Genomic DNA, 17,047 nt, shown 5'->3' on the forward strand with positions numbered 1-17,047 from the left:
TATCTGTACCAGCCTCATCTGTACTGCCTCCCTTTGACCTCTGGCAGGAGCACAGAGAGTCTCTCAGCTTCAGAGGCAGAAGCTCTGGAAGCTATGGAATACTGGTACCAGCACTCATTGCCCAGAAATGAGTGAAGGGGGAAGATGGGGAGCATGAATCAATGTTTTCATCACCAGTAACAGAAACTCAATACCTTTCTCCAGTCTCTGGTTACTACCAATAAGCTTTCCCCTCTATGCAATTACCTATTCTAGATATTTCATGGAGTCTTTTAATGATCCAAATAATTAATGTGTTTGGCTGTTAACCAAAAGATTGGCCTACTTTGACACAATGAGGTCCCTATCAATCTGAATTAGCTCTACAGCAATTGGTTAGGTATTTTACATAAGTAGGGTTGACTTATTTCAGTATCAGTGCAATGTTTTCAAGATTCATCATAGGATGTATCAGAGCTTCATTTCTCTTTATGACTGAGTATATGCCACATTTTGCTTATCTATTTATCTTCTAATGGATGTTGTCTCCAAGAAAGGCATGACTCACAAACACTGGTTAGAATAATGCTTTACTAACATAGAGAAAAGACCCAGAACAATTAGTTTCATATTTGGGCATCATTCTCCCATGGACAACTGGTTTTACTCCCCAACCCATGCAAGGCTGGTGGTCTGCACACAACCCTGTTCCGCACTACAGGTGAAGAACTGTGTTTCTTACTTGCTGGAAGAGATACAGCAGTGAGTTTGGCCATGTACCACATGACTAATGCTTAAACAGAAAGAAACACAAAGAAGATTCACTATGTACCCAGAACAAGGAATTTTCCTGATAAGAAAGTAGGAACTGGGACAGAGGGAGGGTCCATCATCAGGGTGTTACAGGCCCAAGACTCTGATCAGGTGGTCCAGGTAAGCGTTGCAAGGCCACATGCCTGATAGTCCACTCCATGACCCTCACTGACATTCCAGATTAAAAAAAAAAAAAGAAGTAAAGTGGCCACAAATTCTGGTATGCTCATTGCCCATTTTGAACAATAAGCTGCATGACCATAGCACTGTGCACAACTCTGATGCATTTCACTTCTGCACACCATTTGGAAGATTGAGTCTTTTAGACTGATACTTTTGTACCAAATCTAGTTAGGAAGGGCAGCTTTCCCACTGAGCCCTACCAGGTGAAGCCTTTGTAATTGCCTGTGTAAGGGCCTGAAAAAAATCACACACAGATCTTTAACAAGGGGTTGGACTCCTCAGTTCCACCCCTAGGTTTTTCAGGACTCAAGTGAGAAACATAGGCTACCACGTTGTGCTCCCTATTGGGTGTATTTTAGAGAGCCAGGAGGCATCGTCCTTAATTTTTTGTGAGGATTTTTTTTTTTCTTCTAATTTAGCCCAAGGCATTGATTCAGGCACAGCAAAATTCTGGCCAGTAAGCTGAAAATGATCCTGAATGTCTTCCAGGGCTGAGGCAGTGTCACAGTAGTCAGGGCACATATATATACAAGAAGTACAACCACACATAGACCCCATGAAAAGAAAGAGCTTATAAGCAGGACATTAATTAAGCAGTCAGGAAAATAGGACTCCCAATAGATCTCTCCCATCATGGGACCTTTTGCCCCAAGGTTTTAAGTCCAGTCCAAAAACATTAGTCCGTGATTTCAGAGGTAGTGCCTGAGTTTGTAGGATTCAATCTGTTCTGCTTGTCCATGACATCAGTTTACCAGTCTTATGACTGTGGATAATGTCCAAAGGTAGAAAGCACAGAAAGTGAGGCTATCCACTGTTTTCTCACAGTCGTTACTTCCAGGTGTGATGGTAGGTTCAGCACTCAGTCCAATGCCAAAGCACTCACAGAAGCTTGGAAAAGGTAGCATGAGAAGATTTTATTTATTTACTTTCTGTTGTTGTTGTTAGGTGCTGTCGAGTCAGTTCTGGCTCATAGTGACCCTATGCACAACAGAATGAAACACTGCCCGGTCCTGTGCCACCCTTACAATCATTATGCTTGAGCTCATTGTTGCAGCCACTGTGTCAATCCACCTTGTTAAGGGTCTTCGTCTTTTCTGCTGACCCTGTACTGTGCCAACCATGATGTCCTTCTCCAGGGACTGATCCCTCCTGACAACATGTCCAAAGTATGTAAGACACAGTCACGCCATCCTTGCCTGTAAGGGGCATTCTGGCCACACTTCTTCCAAGACTGATTTGTTCGTTCTTTTGGAAGTCCATGGTATATTCAATATTCTTCCCCAACACCACAATCCAAAGGCATCAACTCTTTTGCAGTTTTCCTTATTCGTTGTCCAGCTTTCGCATGTATATGATGTGATTGAAAATACCATGGCTTGGGTCAGGCACACCTTAGTCTTCAGGGTGTCATCTTTGCTCTTCAACACTTTGAAGAGGTCCTTTGCAGTAGATTTACCCAATGCAATGGGTCTTTGGATTTCTTGACTGCTGCTTCCGTGGCTATTGATTGTGGATCCAAGTAAAATGAAATCCTTGATGACTTCAATCTTCTCTCCATTTATCATGATATTGCTCATTGGTCCAGTTGTGAGGATTTTTGTTTTCTTTATGTTGAAGTGTAATCCATACTGAAGGCTGTGGTCTTTGATCTTCATTAGTAAGTGCTTCAAGTCCTCTTCATATTCAGCAAGGAAGGTTGTGTCATCTGTATAACGCAGGTTGTTAATGAGTCTTTCTCCAATCTTGATGCCCCGTTCTTCTTCATATAGTCCAGCTTCTCAGATTATTTGTTCAGCATATAGATTAAATAGGTATGGTGAAAGAATACAACCCTGATGCACACCTTTCCTGACTTTAAACCAATCAGTATCCCCTTGTTCTGTCCGAACAACTGCCTCTTGATCTATGTAAAGGTTCCTCATGAGCACAATTAAGTGTTCTGGAATTCCCATTCTTCACAGTGTTATCCATAGTTTGTTTTGAACCACATGGTCCAGTGCCTTTGCATAATCAATAAAACACAGGTAAACATCCTTCTGATATTCTCTGTTTTCAGCCAGGATCCATCTGACACCAGCAATGATATCCCTGGTTCCACGTTCTCTTCTGAAACTGGCCTGAATTTCTGGCAGTTCCCTGTCGATATACTGCTGCAGCCGTTTTTGAATGATCTTCAGCCAAAATTTGCTTGCATGTGATATTAATGATATTGTTCTATAATTTCCACATTTGGTTGGATCACCTCTCTTGGGAATAGTCATAAATATGGATCTCTTCCAATCAGTTGGCCAGGAAACTGTCTTCCATATTTCTTGGCATAGATGAGTGAGCACTTCCAGCACTGCATCTGTTTGTTGAAACATCTCAGTTGATATTCCATCAATTCCTGGAGCCTTGTTTTTCACCAATGCCTTCAGAGCAGCTTGGACTTCTTCCTTCAGTACCATCGGTTCCTGATCATATGCCGCCTCTTGAGATGGTTGAATATCAGCTAATTCTTTTTGGTATAATGACTCTGTATATTCCTTCTATCTTCTTTTGATGCTTCCTGTGTTGTTTAATATTTTCCCCATGGAATCCTTCACTATTGCAACTCGAGGCTTGAATTTTTTCTTGAGTTCTTTCAGCTTGAGAAATGCCGAGCGTGTTCTTCCCTTTTGGTTTTCCATCTCCAACTCTTTGCACATATCATTGTAATACTTTACTTTGTCTTCTCGAGAGGTGCTTTGAAATCTTCTGTTCAGTTCTCTTACCTCATCAATTCTTCCTTTTGCTTTAGCTGCTCAATGCTCAAGAGCAAGTTTCAGAGTCTCCTGTGACATCCATCTTGGTCTTTTCTTTCTTTCCTGTCTTTTCAATGACCTCTTGTTTCTTCATGTACGATGTCCTTGATGTCATTCCACAACTCGTCTGGTCTTCGGTCACTGGTGTTCAGTGCATCAAATCTATTCTTCAGATGGTCTCTAAATTCAGGTGGGATATACTCAAGGTCATATTTTGGCTCTTGGGGCCTTGCTCAGATTTTCTTCAGTTTCAGCTTGAACTTGCATATGAGCAATTGATGGTCTGTTCCACAGTTGGCCCCTGGCCTTGTTCTGACTGATGGTATTGAGCTTCTCCATCTTCTCATTCCACAGACGTAGTCAATTTGATTTCTGTGTGTTCCATCTGGCAAGGTCCATGTATACAGTCATTGTTTATGTTGGTGAAAGAAGGTATCTGCCATGAAGAAGTCGTTGGTCTTGCAAAATTCTGTCATCCAATCTCCAGCATTGTTTCTATTACGAAGGCCATATTTTCCAACTACTGATCCTTCTTCTTTGTTTCCAACTTCCACATTCTGATCACCAGTAATTATCAATGCATCTTGATTGTGTGTTCAATCAATTTCAGACTGCAGCAGCTGATAAAAATCTTCTATTTCTTCACCTTTGGCCCTAGTGGTTGCAAAGGACCTCTTCAAAGTGTCGAAGAGCAAAGATGTCACCCTGAAGACTAAGGTGTGCCTGACCCAAGCCATGGTATTTTCAATCACATCATATGCACGTGAAAGCTGGACAAAGAATAAGGAAGACTGAAGAAGAATTGATGCCTTTGGATTGTGTTGGTGAAGAATATTGAATGTACCGTGGACTGCCAAAAGAATGAAAAATCTGTCTTGGAAGAAATGTGGCCAGAATGCTCCTTAGAGGCAATGATGGTGATACTGCATCTTACATACTTTGGAGATGTTGTCAGGAGGGATCAGTCCCTGGAGAAGCACAGCATGCTTGGCAGAGTACAGGGTCAGCAGAAAAGAGGAAGACCCTCAACGAGGTGGATTGACACAGTGGGTACAACAATAAGCTCAAGCATAACAATGATCGTAAGGATGGCACAGGACCGGGCAGTGTTTCGTTCTGTTGTGGACAGGGTCACTACGAGTCGGATCCGACTAGACGGCACCTAACAACAACAACAGTCTGTTACCACACTACTGTGAGCTCTTAAAGACCGCCACAATGCCCCAATTTATTTGGTGTTCCTCTGTCAATAGTTACACAATACTGAGTACAAAGGCTGATGTAGCAGGTACCTTTGGTTTTGGTTGCATTTGACACATAGTTCCTGAAGCACCCACCTTTGGCTCTGGCATATGTGTTTCAGAGATCACACTATAGTGTACCTTCACAGGCTCCTGTACAATTCCTATTTTGGCATTGGTGTAAATCCTTGTGCGGTTACAACACAGTGAGCATTCATAGGCTTCTGCAGTGTCCTGTTTGCCATGAGTGTGCAACTGTCTGCATTCACAAGCCAATGGCTACTAGAAGACACCCTTTTTTTTCTAACACCAGAGTGAGCATTCAGAGTCTCCTGAGATATCCATTTGGTTTTCGTGCTTGCTCTTTAGTCATACTGCAGTTGAGTACTCATAAATCTCCTATGCCCTTTATTTTGGTGTACATCTCTCTGTGATCATGTCAAGTAAGCACTCAGAATCTCTATAGTAAACCCCTGAGGCTTTAGTATGTTTCTGTGTTCCCACCAAAATAGAAACTCAGAGGCTAATATGACAGTGCCCTTTTGCTTTGGCATGCAGCTGTCTCTTCTCACACCACAGTGAGGACTCAAAGATTCCCATGATATAATCTTTGTCTTCATGAGCACTTCTCAATGAGTGCAACACTATAAGCACACACTGGCTCCTATAATACCCCTTTGGCTTTGGCATACCTCTCTCTCAGTTCATTGATCACTTAAGTGTTTGTGCAACACCTTACTTTTCACACCAGTGTGAGTACTCAGAGACTTATTTGGCTGGGTATGCATCTGACTGTGGTCAAATCCTATACCACACTTTTGGCTTTTTTTCTGCATCTGTCTTTGAGCACACCACAGTAAGCATGTGGAGACTCCAGCAGCAAGACCCCTGTCCCCACCCTAGTATGCTCTATTTGAAGTCACAGAACAGTGAGCACTTACGTACATCCCCTTTTGGCTGTTGCACATTTGCCTGAGGTTACACTACTATTAACACTCAAGTGGTCCCACAGAACCACTATGATTTCGTGCGTATCTGTCTCTGATTACACTGTAGAGAGTACTCAGAGTTCTTATGGCCCTACCACCCTGTTTGCTTTGATGTACATCTGTCTATGTCACACAATGAACACTCAAGAGCTCCTACAGCATACCCATTTTGCTTTAGTACGTATCTCTGCATACATCCCATATATGTGATATACCTCTGTCTGTATACTACCATAAGCTCTCTGAATTTCCTGAGGCACATTCTCTTGCATTGTGGTGAGTAACAGACTCTGGCAGCACTTTTTTTTTTTTTACTTTAGTGTTTATGGTCTATGGTGACACAACCCTGATGATTCAGGCGCTCCTGCAGTATCTGTCTTTGCCTTTGTTTGTATTTGTTTGCTACTTCACTGCCGTGAGCATTCTGAGATTCTGGGAACCCTGCTTTGGTTTAGATGTACATCTGTCTGTGTTCATACCACGGTGAACACTTTCAGTTCTTTCAGGATCTCCCTTAGCTTTGGTGTGCAATGATCTGTGGTCCTGCCACTTGAGATCTATGACTTTTCTGAGGTATTCCTTTGTGATTTTGTTGTATTTAAGTGTGTGGTCACACCACAGTTGGTACTCAAAGACTCATTATACTCCGATATGTCTTGGAGTGCATTTGTCTGTGAGCAAACCACAATGGACACTCAGATAATTATACACCACTGGCTTGCTTTTTGTGCATCTAAATGTGGTTCCACCACAATCAGCTTTAGTGCTATTTATAGCATGCTGCTACATCCTGCATTATCTTTGGTATACTCTGAGGTCACTCCACAGTGAGCACTGAGATGGTTCAATGGCACCCATTTGATTTGATGTGCATCTTTCTCTAGTCATATTAAAGGAACTGCTCAGAGGCTCTGAGGAACCCTCCCTTTGCTTTTGTATGCATCTATATGTGGTCTTATAACAGTGAACCCGCAGAGGCTTCTGCAACATGTTCCTTTGGCTTTGGAGTTCATCTGTCTGTGATCATACCAGTGAGCATACAGATGCGTCTACTTCACTGCAATTTGACTTTGATGTTTATCTTTGTGCAGTCATACCCTAGTCAGATTCAGATTTTGGCATAGCATTTCCCTTTAGATTTTCCTTCTGTCTAACCTCCTTTGGATATGGTTTGCAAATTGCATTCACTCCAAACTCATATGACATCTCCTTTGGGTTTGGTATGCATTTGTCAGCCATCATATCAAAATAAGCTCTCAGATCTCCTGCTTTGCTGTGCACCTCTCTGCAGTCACACAAAAGTGAGCTCATATAATCTCCTGCCACATCCCCTTTTTTTCTTGGATATACATTTGTATGCAATTAAACTAAGTGAGCTCTTATAGCCTCCTGCATTGCTCTCTTTGGCTTTTGCATACCTCTTTCCATGGTTATGCCAGTGAGCACTCAAAGCTCCACAGACATTCCCCTCAAGTTTTGGCATGCATCTGTTCATAGAATTGAACACTCAGAGGTTCACATTCTCTGCCATTTGACTTGATGTCCATATCCATATGTCCTCACATCAAAATGACACTAAAAAATTCTTGCACCACCCCCTAGGCTTTGGTGTGCATCTGTCTGAGGTCGTAGCAGATGAGCTCTCAGATATTCTTTTGTCAGTTTCTGTGGTTTGTGTTTTTCTGAAGTCACACTATAGGACAAATTCCTAGTCATATGTGACACTCCGTTTTGGCTGTGATATGAACCCCTGGGCTCACAATATGGAGAACTCTCAGATGCTCCTTTGCTTACTCTTTACTTTGGTCTGCTCCTAAAAGCAACCCCACCACAGTGTACACTCAATGTTTTGTGATACAAGTTTGTCTGGTGAAATTCATTTAGTGGTCACCCAACAGTGGACACCCACAGTCACTACATAAATTCTCTTCGGCCTAAGTATACAAATATTTGTGGAAATATCAAGTAATTTTTCAGAACTACCCATGACAGGTACCTCTGGCTTTGGTAGGCATCTGTTCTCATACTGTAGTTTTAACAAGCTTCTGAAGCACCACCTTTGGCTTGTTGTACATCTGCAGTGATACTACAGTTAGGACTCATACTCTCTTCAGACATCTACATTACACTTTGGTGATTCTCCCTCTGTAATCACACTAGGGTGAGCATTCAGAGCCTTCTCTGCAACACTCAGTGCTTTAATTCATATCTCTGTGGTCACATCATCTGTGATTTTCATAGAATCCTGTGATACTCCCTTTTACATTGTTGTGCTTCTGTCAGCAGTCAGAGCACAGAAAGCACTCATAATCTCTTGCAGCATCCCACTTTTGCTTTGATCTATATCTGGCTGTGGTAACATTACTGTGTGCCTTCAAATGCTCATGCTAGGCCATTTGGTTTGGTGTGTATGATAGTCAATGTAGTGTGTCAAATTGGCTGGGCCATGATTCTCAGCCACTTGGCAGTTATGTAATGATGTAGTCATCTTCCATGATGTGATCAGCCAATTTATTCTGTAAATCTTTCTTCCATGCTTCCTCAAAGGGATCTAAAGCCTTTTGTGAGACTGACAGTTCATTGGGAAAAAGGTAATAATCAGACTTTTTGGAGATTACTGGTTACTGGCTCAGAACTGACACTAATTCCAGGACCCCAAAACATCACTGTGTTCTAACATTCAGACTGGGTGGATATGGAAGTCAGGTTATTAATGGAGTATTAGCTCAGGTTTGTCTCACAGTAGGTTCAGTTAGTCCACAAATGCATCTTGTAGTGATTTCCCTGATTACAGAATGCATAATGGGCATAGATACACTCAGCAACTATCAGGACCCCTATGTTGGATCTCTGGCAAGTGCAGTAAGAGCTATTATGGTAGGAAAAGTCAAGTGGAAGCCAGTAGAGCCGCCCCTACCTAGGGAAATAGTAAACCAAGAGCAATACCACATTCCTGGAGGGATTCCAAAATTTCCAGTCACCATCAGGGACTTGAAGGATGCAGGGATGGTGATTCCCACCACATCATCATTCAACTCATATATATAGCCTGTGCGAAAAACTGATGGATCTTGGAGAAAGAAGGTAGATTTTTGTAAACTTAACCAGATGATGGCTCCAATTTCAGGTGTTGTTCCAGCTGTAGTTAATTGCTGGAGCAAATTAATATATCTCCTGGTATGTGATATGCAGCTATTGATCTGGCCAAGGGCTTTTTCTAAATTCCAGTTTTGAAGGTATACCAGAAGCAGTTTGCCTTCAGCTGGCAAGTTCAGCAATATAGCAGTGTATCAGCCCTCCAGCCCTGTGTCATAATTTAGTCTGCAGGGTCCTTGATTGCCTTTCCCTTCCACAAGACGTCAGACTGGTCCATTACATTGATGACATTATGCTGATTGGACCTAGTAAGAAAGGAACATCAATAACTGTGGACTTAAAAATTGTTAAAACATCTGCATGATAGAGGATAAGGAATTAATCCTGCTACAATTCAGGCTCCTTCTGGCTCTCTAAAATTTCTAGGAGTCCAGTGGTGTAGACCATTTTGAGATATTTATTCTAAAATGAAGGATAAATTGTTACATCTGACACCTTCTAAAGCTGAAAATGAAGCACAATGTCTGACAGGCTTCTGTCATGGATTACATTGGTCCCCTCAAAAATGTGTGTCAGTTTTGCTGGGCCATGATTCTCAGTGGTTTGGAAGTTGTGATATGGTTTGGCAGTCATATGATGATGTGATCACCTCCATGATGAGATTTGATATAATGTGATGGGATATGCTGTGAGTAGCCAATCAATTGAAAGGGAGTTTCCTTGGGCTTGTGGCCTGCATTGATTATTAGTGAACTCTCTGTTAAGACTCATAGGCTTTTGCTTGCTCTGGATCCTGCAGCTGGCTCCTGTTCATGTGACCTCCAGCTCTTGGGCCCTAAGCCAGCAGCTTATCTGTGGTCTTCCCTGCTGATCTTGGAATTTTTTTCATTTGCAGACTGTGAACCAGAGACCTCTGACCTACCAATCTTGAGTTCGCCAGCCCTGTGACTCCATGACAGGAGACACCTCCAGCCTGAGCTATGGATTTGGGACATCCCAGCCTCTACAACCATGTGAGCCATTTCCCTGATGTAAATCTCTTAAATATTTATGTGCTTTACTGGTTTTGTTTCCCTAGAGAACCTAGCCTAAGACAGCCTCTTTGGATTTTGGAGGCAATAAATATATGCCTCATTTGGGCGTGCTACTCCAGTCAATTTATCAAGTGACTAAAAAAGCTACTAGTTTGTAGTGGGCACCAGAAAAAGAGAAGGCTGTGCCCCAGATTCAAGCTACCATGGCAAGCTGCCGTGCTACTTGGCCCATATGATCTGGCGGATCCAATGGTCCTGAAATGTCAGTGGTAGATTGGGCACAAGTAGGACTTGAAGGCACAAGTGGCCCAAATGCCCATGGTATCCACTCTTGCCACATTATCTTCCACCTCCCACCCTGTACCTATGGCCTGCTGAACTCTTCATGGTCAGTTGACTGAGGAAAAGAAAACTCAGGCCTGGTTTATAGGTGGTTTTGCATAACATGTAGGCACCATTCAAATGTGGACATCAGCAGCACTGCAGCCCTTTCTGGGACCTCCTGAAAAAACAGTGGTGAAGGGAAATTCTCTCTGGGCAGAAATTTGAGCAGTGCACCTGTTTCACATTGGCTGGAAGGAGAAATGGCCAGATATGAAACTGTATACTGATTCATGGTCTGTGGCCAATCATCTGGCTGGATAGTGTGCTTGGATGGAACATGATTGGAAAATTGGTGACAAGGAAGTATGGGGAAGAGGTATGTGGACAGACCTCTCTGAATGGGCAAAGTGAAGATATCTGTCTCATGTGACTGCTCACCAAAGTTGACCTCAGCAGAGGTTTTTAACAGTTAAGTGGATACGATGAAATGTTATTGTGGAAACAAGTCACCCTCTTTCTGGAAACACTCCCTTAATTGCCAGTGGGATCTTGAACAAAGTGGTTGTGGTGGCAGGGATGGCAGCTGTGCATGGCCTTAGCAACATGAACTTCCACTCACCAAGGCCAACTTGGGTACAGCCACTGCTTGAGTGCTCCATCTTCCAGCGAGAGAGGCCAACACTGAGTCCCTAATACGGTACTATTCCTCGAGGTGATCAGCCAGCAATCCAGCCAGCAGGTTACTTTGGACTGCTCCCATCATGGAAGCGTTGTGTTCTTATTGGGATAGACACTTACTCTGGATACTGGTTTGCCTTCCCTGAATGCAGTGCCTTCACCAAAACTACCATCCATGTACTCACAGTATGCCTTCTCCACCATCATGGTATCCCATAAAGCATTGCCTCAGATTAAGGGACTCACTTCACAGTAAACGAAGTATGGCAAATGCACCCATTTTCATGGAATTCACTGTTCTTACCATGTTCTCTATCATCCTGAAGGAGCTGGCTTGATAGAATGATTGAATGGCCTTCTAAAGACACAATTATGGTGCCAGTTAGATGGTAACACTTTGCAGGGTTGGGGCAATGTTCTCCAGGAGGCTGTATATGCTCTAAACCAGTATCAAATATATGCTGCTGTTTCTCCCTTAATTAGGATTCACAGTTCCAGAAATCAAGAGGTGGCTATGGGAGTGGCACCACTATTACCGCTAGTGACCCACTTGTAAAACTTTTGCTTCCTGTCACTGTGACTCTATGTTATACAGGTCTAGAGGTCTTAATGTCAAAGGTAGAAACGTCCCCACCTAGAGACACATCACTGATACCACTGAACTGAAAGTTAAGAATGCCAACCTGCCACTTTTGGCTTCTTGTGCCTCCGAATCAACAAGCAAAGAAGGGAGTTACCATATTGGCTATTGTGAATGACCCTAACAAGGGAGGAATCAGATTGATGTTGCACAATGGAGGTTAAAAAAAAAAAAAAAACTATGTCTGGAATACAGGAGATTCCCAGGGCATCTTTTAGTACAACCATGCCTTGTGATTAGCATCAAGGGAAAACTAGAGCAGCCCAATTCCAACAAGATTACTAATGGCCCAGACACTTCAGAAATGAGAGTTGGGTTTATTCCACCAGGCAGAGAGCCACAACCAGCTGAGGGTAAAGGGAATATACAATGGGTTGTGGAAGAACTTACGACCGACCATGTGACCAGCTGCTGAAATGAACACTGTAATTGTTGTCGATTTCTTCCTTGTATGTATGCATCAAATATTTGTTTTCTTGACTTAGATACAAATGAGGCTATTACATTTTGTTTGCATGCTTATTAGCTGTATCACTTTAGGTGCAAGAATGACTTTGCAATTGTTTTTATTTAGAGATTGTGTATACTTTAAAGAGATGTACACAGGAGCCAAGTTAATAAGTGGTATACTGTGATGGCTATGGTTGTGTGTCAGCTTGGCTGGGCCATGATTCTCAGTGGTTTGGCAGTTATGTAATGATGTAGGTGGCAGTTATGTAATGGTGTAGTCATCCTCAATGATGTAACCTGATCTGATCAGCCAGGTAGTTTTAAGGGGGGTTTTCGAGGTGCATATGTGGCCTGTATCCAATGTATATATGGACTTTCTGGCAAAGCTTGCTTGCTTGCTCTGGATTCTGCATCCACTGCACCATCATCTGACCTCTGGTTCTTGGGATTTGAGCCTACTGCCTGCTGTACTGCCTGCCTTTCTTGGTAATTGTCACCTTCTGCAGCCAATCATCTTAACTTCCAATGTTGATATTTGTTGGCCTTCACAGTCTGTAAGCCAGGAATAGGTGAAGTGTTGATCTAAAAGGTCAAACCAGATTGACAGAATATGGTTATGGAAAAAGATTAAGAAGTTTATTATAGTCTGTGTGACTGGATCACTCAAAGAGACAATAGGAAAGTAGCTTGAACTGATTTAATGGTCTTGCTCAAAATATTTACTCACTAATGGTACTGAATTCTTACACCAAATATATTATATATGTTTATCATTTCAAAGAATAGAAAAGCCGAGAGAGAAAAATGCTACTTCAAGTTCAATTCAGTGAAACCTAGTTCTCAAAGCCAAGTTCTTACAGAGAAAAAGAAGTTGGTAATAGATTAGCTAAAACAATCTGAAAAAGAATACAGTGGGAAGAACACTGTACACTAGGTAAAACTTACCATAAGTAAATGAAGACAATGTACTGCTGTCGAAGGGATAGAAAACGGAACAGGACAGAAAACCGAAAAATAGACATACACAAATCCAGTCACCAGATTTTTGATAAAACCAAAACCAAAACCCAACAAAAAAACCCAAACCCACTGCCGTTGAGTTGATTCCGACTCCTAGTGACCCTATAGGACAAAGCAGAACTGCCCCAGAGAGTTTCCAAGGAGCACCTGGTGGATCTGAACTGCCAACCCTTTGGTTAGCAGCCATAGCACTTAACCACCATGCCACCAGGGTTTCCAGCAATTTTTGATAAAGGAACATAAATGAAGTCAATGGAAGAAGGCTAGCTAGTCAACAAATGGTGCTGTGTACTCGACATTCACAGGAGGAAAAATGAACCTTTACATGTCTCACATCTTACTCCCCCCACCCCCCGCCAAAAAGTCATCTACTTAAAAATTATGCTGACCATATCACATATTCTTTGGATCGATTTCTCAACTTAGTCTCTCCTACATTTCAAGAACAAACCCAATCCACAGCTTCAAAACATGTCCATAGTTAAATTTATTTTTAATAAATGGAAAATAAAATTAAAAATATACAACAGCTGTAACCAAGTATTGTTTTGCACTATTCTTTTTGGTCTTAACAAAGTAATTACATCAGACAAGGAGTTTCCTACACTGTAAACCAAGGACAGAGGCAAAAAAGGTAGCATAAAGATGAAAGTCTGAAGCACCAAAATGTTTTAAAGATACAAAGAAGAAAGAGAAGTACAGAAACAAAGGGATTTTAAAAAACAGACAATAAGGGGCTACACCTGCCTTTCTTGAAGTTTATATGAAGCTGGCTTAGGCAATCGCCCACTTTATACTAACTAGTCCCAGGAATGGTGCTGGCAAGAGGCATGGTCCTTAGGAACTGAGCTTTAAACAAAACCTTTAAACCAGTTGATGCTGAGTAGATTCCAACTCATGACGGCCCCGTGTGTGTCAGAGTAGAACTGTGCTGCACAGCGTTTTCAATGGCTGATTTTTTGGAAGTAGATCACCAGGGCTTTCTTCCAAGGTGCCTCTGGGTGGACTTAAATCGCCAACTCTTCCATTAGCAGTTGAGCACCTAACCATTTGTATCACCCAGGGACTCCATAACAATACTTTTTAGGAATATTAAAAATCTTAAGTAACAAATACTATATAGGGTACAAGGTCAAGGATTCTCCTTTGTCCTGGTCCAGAGGCAGTGGGGCTTCCAAAAAAATCTTTTCTACTGCTGTCACAACTCTTGCTTATGTGGGGAAGACAGGTGTAGCAAAGGGGTTAAAGAAGGAAAAGAGGCTGAAGGGCCTGCATTCATCTGTTGCAAGTTTTCATTCCCTTTCAGGATGACGCTGTGATTTATGGGTTGTGTCTCATATGTAATTTTATGGCCTGCTTCTTCTTTGGCCTTTTCTTCTTCTTGGCCTTCTTTAGGTTTAACCTCCGAGCCCCGGGATCTTTTTGACTCCACGTCTTCTTGGGTTAGATCTTCACCCTTCCTACCCTGGTTCACCTTCCGCCGTCGCTGCCGCCGCCTCTCTAATGCCTGGTCCCTTGTCCAATTCCCTTGATGCCCAGGCTTCTCCAGCTATAATCATACACAGACAAGCAGAAAGCAGTGTGGGCAGGTGGTCAGGCCTGGGCTCCCTACTTGGCTGGCCTGACCTACTGGTACTGCCCCTCTTCTCACCTCCAACAGTGTGCGGATTCGCTCCAGGTCTGGAGGCTGTGCAGCCTGCAGCAGCTGCCAGATACTGTAGTTCTCATCCAGGGTCACCTCAAGCAGGTCCCCTTCCATCATGAGCTCTTCCAGGGGGGCCCGGGTTGCCTCAGGCAGCTCCAATACAGGGCCAGTCAACTGTGGCAACAGTGAGGACAGCAACTCCAAGTCTAGGGGTAAGGGGAATAGGTTGAGTTAAAGGCTACCCCACCACAACAGTCCAAGGACCACAGGGGCCACTCCACATGAAGTCAACTTGACAGCCTACGCACACTTAAACATACCTCTCTTACCTGAGCTCTCCCCTGGCGTTACCTTCTCAGGACTGTCTCTGTTCTCCAGCAACCCCTGGAGCTATAAGAATGGGCAGGGGTAACTGAACTGGCCCCTATTCTTCCTCTCCCAACCCCAAACTTGGGACTGTCCACTTCTTGGAGGAAGAGGACAGACAGGCTGCCAGCAGGGAGCATCATCTAGAGATGTGGACAGTATGCAGAATGACAGGGAAGCAGAGTCAAAGGAAATGGATAATTGGAGGATAGGGACAAGGCTATAGCCTAAATAGGGATAGGGTCTAGGAGATAGGAATTAGAGGACAAGTGCTGGACTGGCAGCTCACCTTAGGCATATCCTTTCCATTGCCCTCTCTGAGACGGTCAGAGATAGGGACCGAAAGATAGGTAGGGCACTCCTCTGGCCTGGGTTCAGCCTGCAGCTGCTGATGAAGCTCTGTCAGCCGTCTCAACAAAGCAGTCACATCCTCAGAGGCCAGAGCCTGTCTGGCACGGCCTTGCCAGCTGATGGCCCTCTCTGTGAGGCACTGTAGAGCTTCGCCCTCAGGCAGCCGCACAGGCAGTCTCTGCAGGGCTACTAGCAATGCCAGGATGGTCTCCAGGCGTGGGCGCCGTGAGCGCATGCACAGTGGACACAGGAATTTGGTGTCCCACTCCCACCAGGCCAGCAGTGGGGATGAGATGGGACTGGACCTCGGGGAGCTGAGGAGTCGTGGCACCGACACACATCGCCCATGGAACCAGTCCTGACATAGGTCACACTGCAGAGCTCCCACCCCAGCCGGCACCTGCCCACACACACAGATGGAGGTTGCAGAGGAAGCTGTGGCCGACAATGACAGTGGATTGGGCTTGGCTGAGTTGGTGCGACGCAGTTGCAGGATACCCTCCTTCTCCTTCTGTTCCCCCTCCTTGAAGGCCACAATCTGCCATGCCCAGGGCAGGGGGAGATCAGGTTACCACCCAGTCCTCTTCCTTTTCTCACCCCCTTAACTCATTCCCAAACAGAAAAACTGAGGCTCAGGGGGCAAGTGGTCACCCATGATCACCCAGCTCAGACATGGTACGATAATCACCTGGCATCAGTCACTGCAGGGAGATACCCAGAACCCAACTTCTCTCCATCTATGCCCAAGCTCCTTACCACAGAGCCTGGGTCCCTGAGGTCCTGCGCAGACAGCCCCAGCAGCTCTGTGTCAGATTTGTACAACCCCAACTCCTTCTCAACCCACCGGCTGCGTTTGGTGCTGTCTGAGCCAGCATCTGCACATGGACAGAGCACCTGAGACAGGGAGAAGGGAAATGAGCAAGCATCCCCTCCACGCGCTATCTTCCCCTCCCCAGTTCACACACAGAAACTTGTATCAGCCAGGCCAGAGACAAGTAAGGCTGTGGGTCAGGGTCCCAGGCCTCACCTCCAGCAGTGTGTAGCAAGAATTCTTCTTGAGGAAGGTCTTGGAGGCCTTCTCCCTCCATGAGTGCGCTGTCAGTACCTGCAGCTCTAGCTGTCTCAGCTCCTCCAGCCCCACAGGTAGATCCCGGCCCACAGCCACGAGGCCCTCCAAATCATCCAAGCAAGGGTAGTGGTCACCATTCTAGTGACAGGGGCAAGAGAAAGCTCAGTTAAATTATGGTTAACACCTAGTGTGTCTAATATTGTGCTGAGCAATGCTGGATATTACAGTACAGTCACTGGACACAAAAACCATACACTATATATACTAGACAGATGAAACGGGATAGCAGCTACATTTCTCCTACAGCTACTTTCAATGGCGAGAACCAAAACATCCACTTAACAGACTACCAGACCAGTTATTTTGTTCTGAATTGTTTCCGCTGA

General features: G+C 44.0%; 1 protein-coding gene across 4 annotated transcripts in view; it reads right to left on the reverse strand.

The window, feature by feature from the left end:
• Positions 1-13,763: 13,763 nt before the first annotated feature.
• Positions 13,764-17,047, reverse strand: part of LOC126069862 (lysine-specific demethylase 5C-like) — a 78,688-nt gene continuing 75,404 nt past the window's right edge. For 2 of the 4 annotated variants that reach the window (XM_049873497.1, XM_049873496.1), the window contains exons 22-27: positions 16,620-16,799; positions 16,349-16,486; positions 15,531-16,130; positions 15,205-15,265; positions 14,882-15,081; positions 13,764-14,779 (exon numbers count right to left, since the gene is read on the reverse strand). In XM_049873497.1, coding sequence (XP_049729454.1) covers positions 14,429-14,779; positions 14,882-15,081; positions 15,205-15,265; positions 15,531-16,130; positions 16,349-16,486; positions 16,620-16,799 — 1,530 coding nt within the window. In that variant the 3' untranslated portion in view covers positions 13,764-14,428. Of the gene's footprint in view, positions 14,780-14,881; positions 15,082-15,195; positions 15,266-15,530; positions 16,131-16,348; positions 16,487-16,619; positions 16,800-17,047 lie in introns of all 4 variants that reach the window. The other 2 variants (XM_049873495.1, XM_049873494.1) reach the window with 1 other exon arrangement.

Source organism: Elephas maximus, chromosome Y, assembly GCF_024166365.1.
Source record: "Elephas maximus indicus isolate mEleMax1 chromosome Y, mEleMax1 primary haplotype, whole genome shotgun sequence".
In the NCBI taxonomy this organism is placed as follows: domain Eukaryota; kingdom Metazoa; phylum Chordata; class Mammalia; order Proboscidea; family Elephantidae; genus Elephas; species Elephas maximus.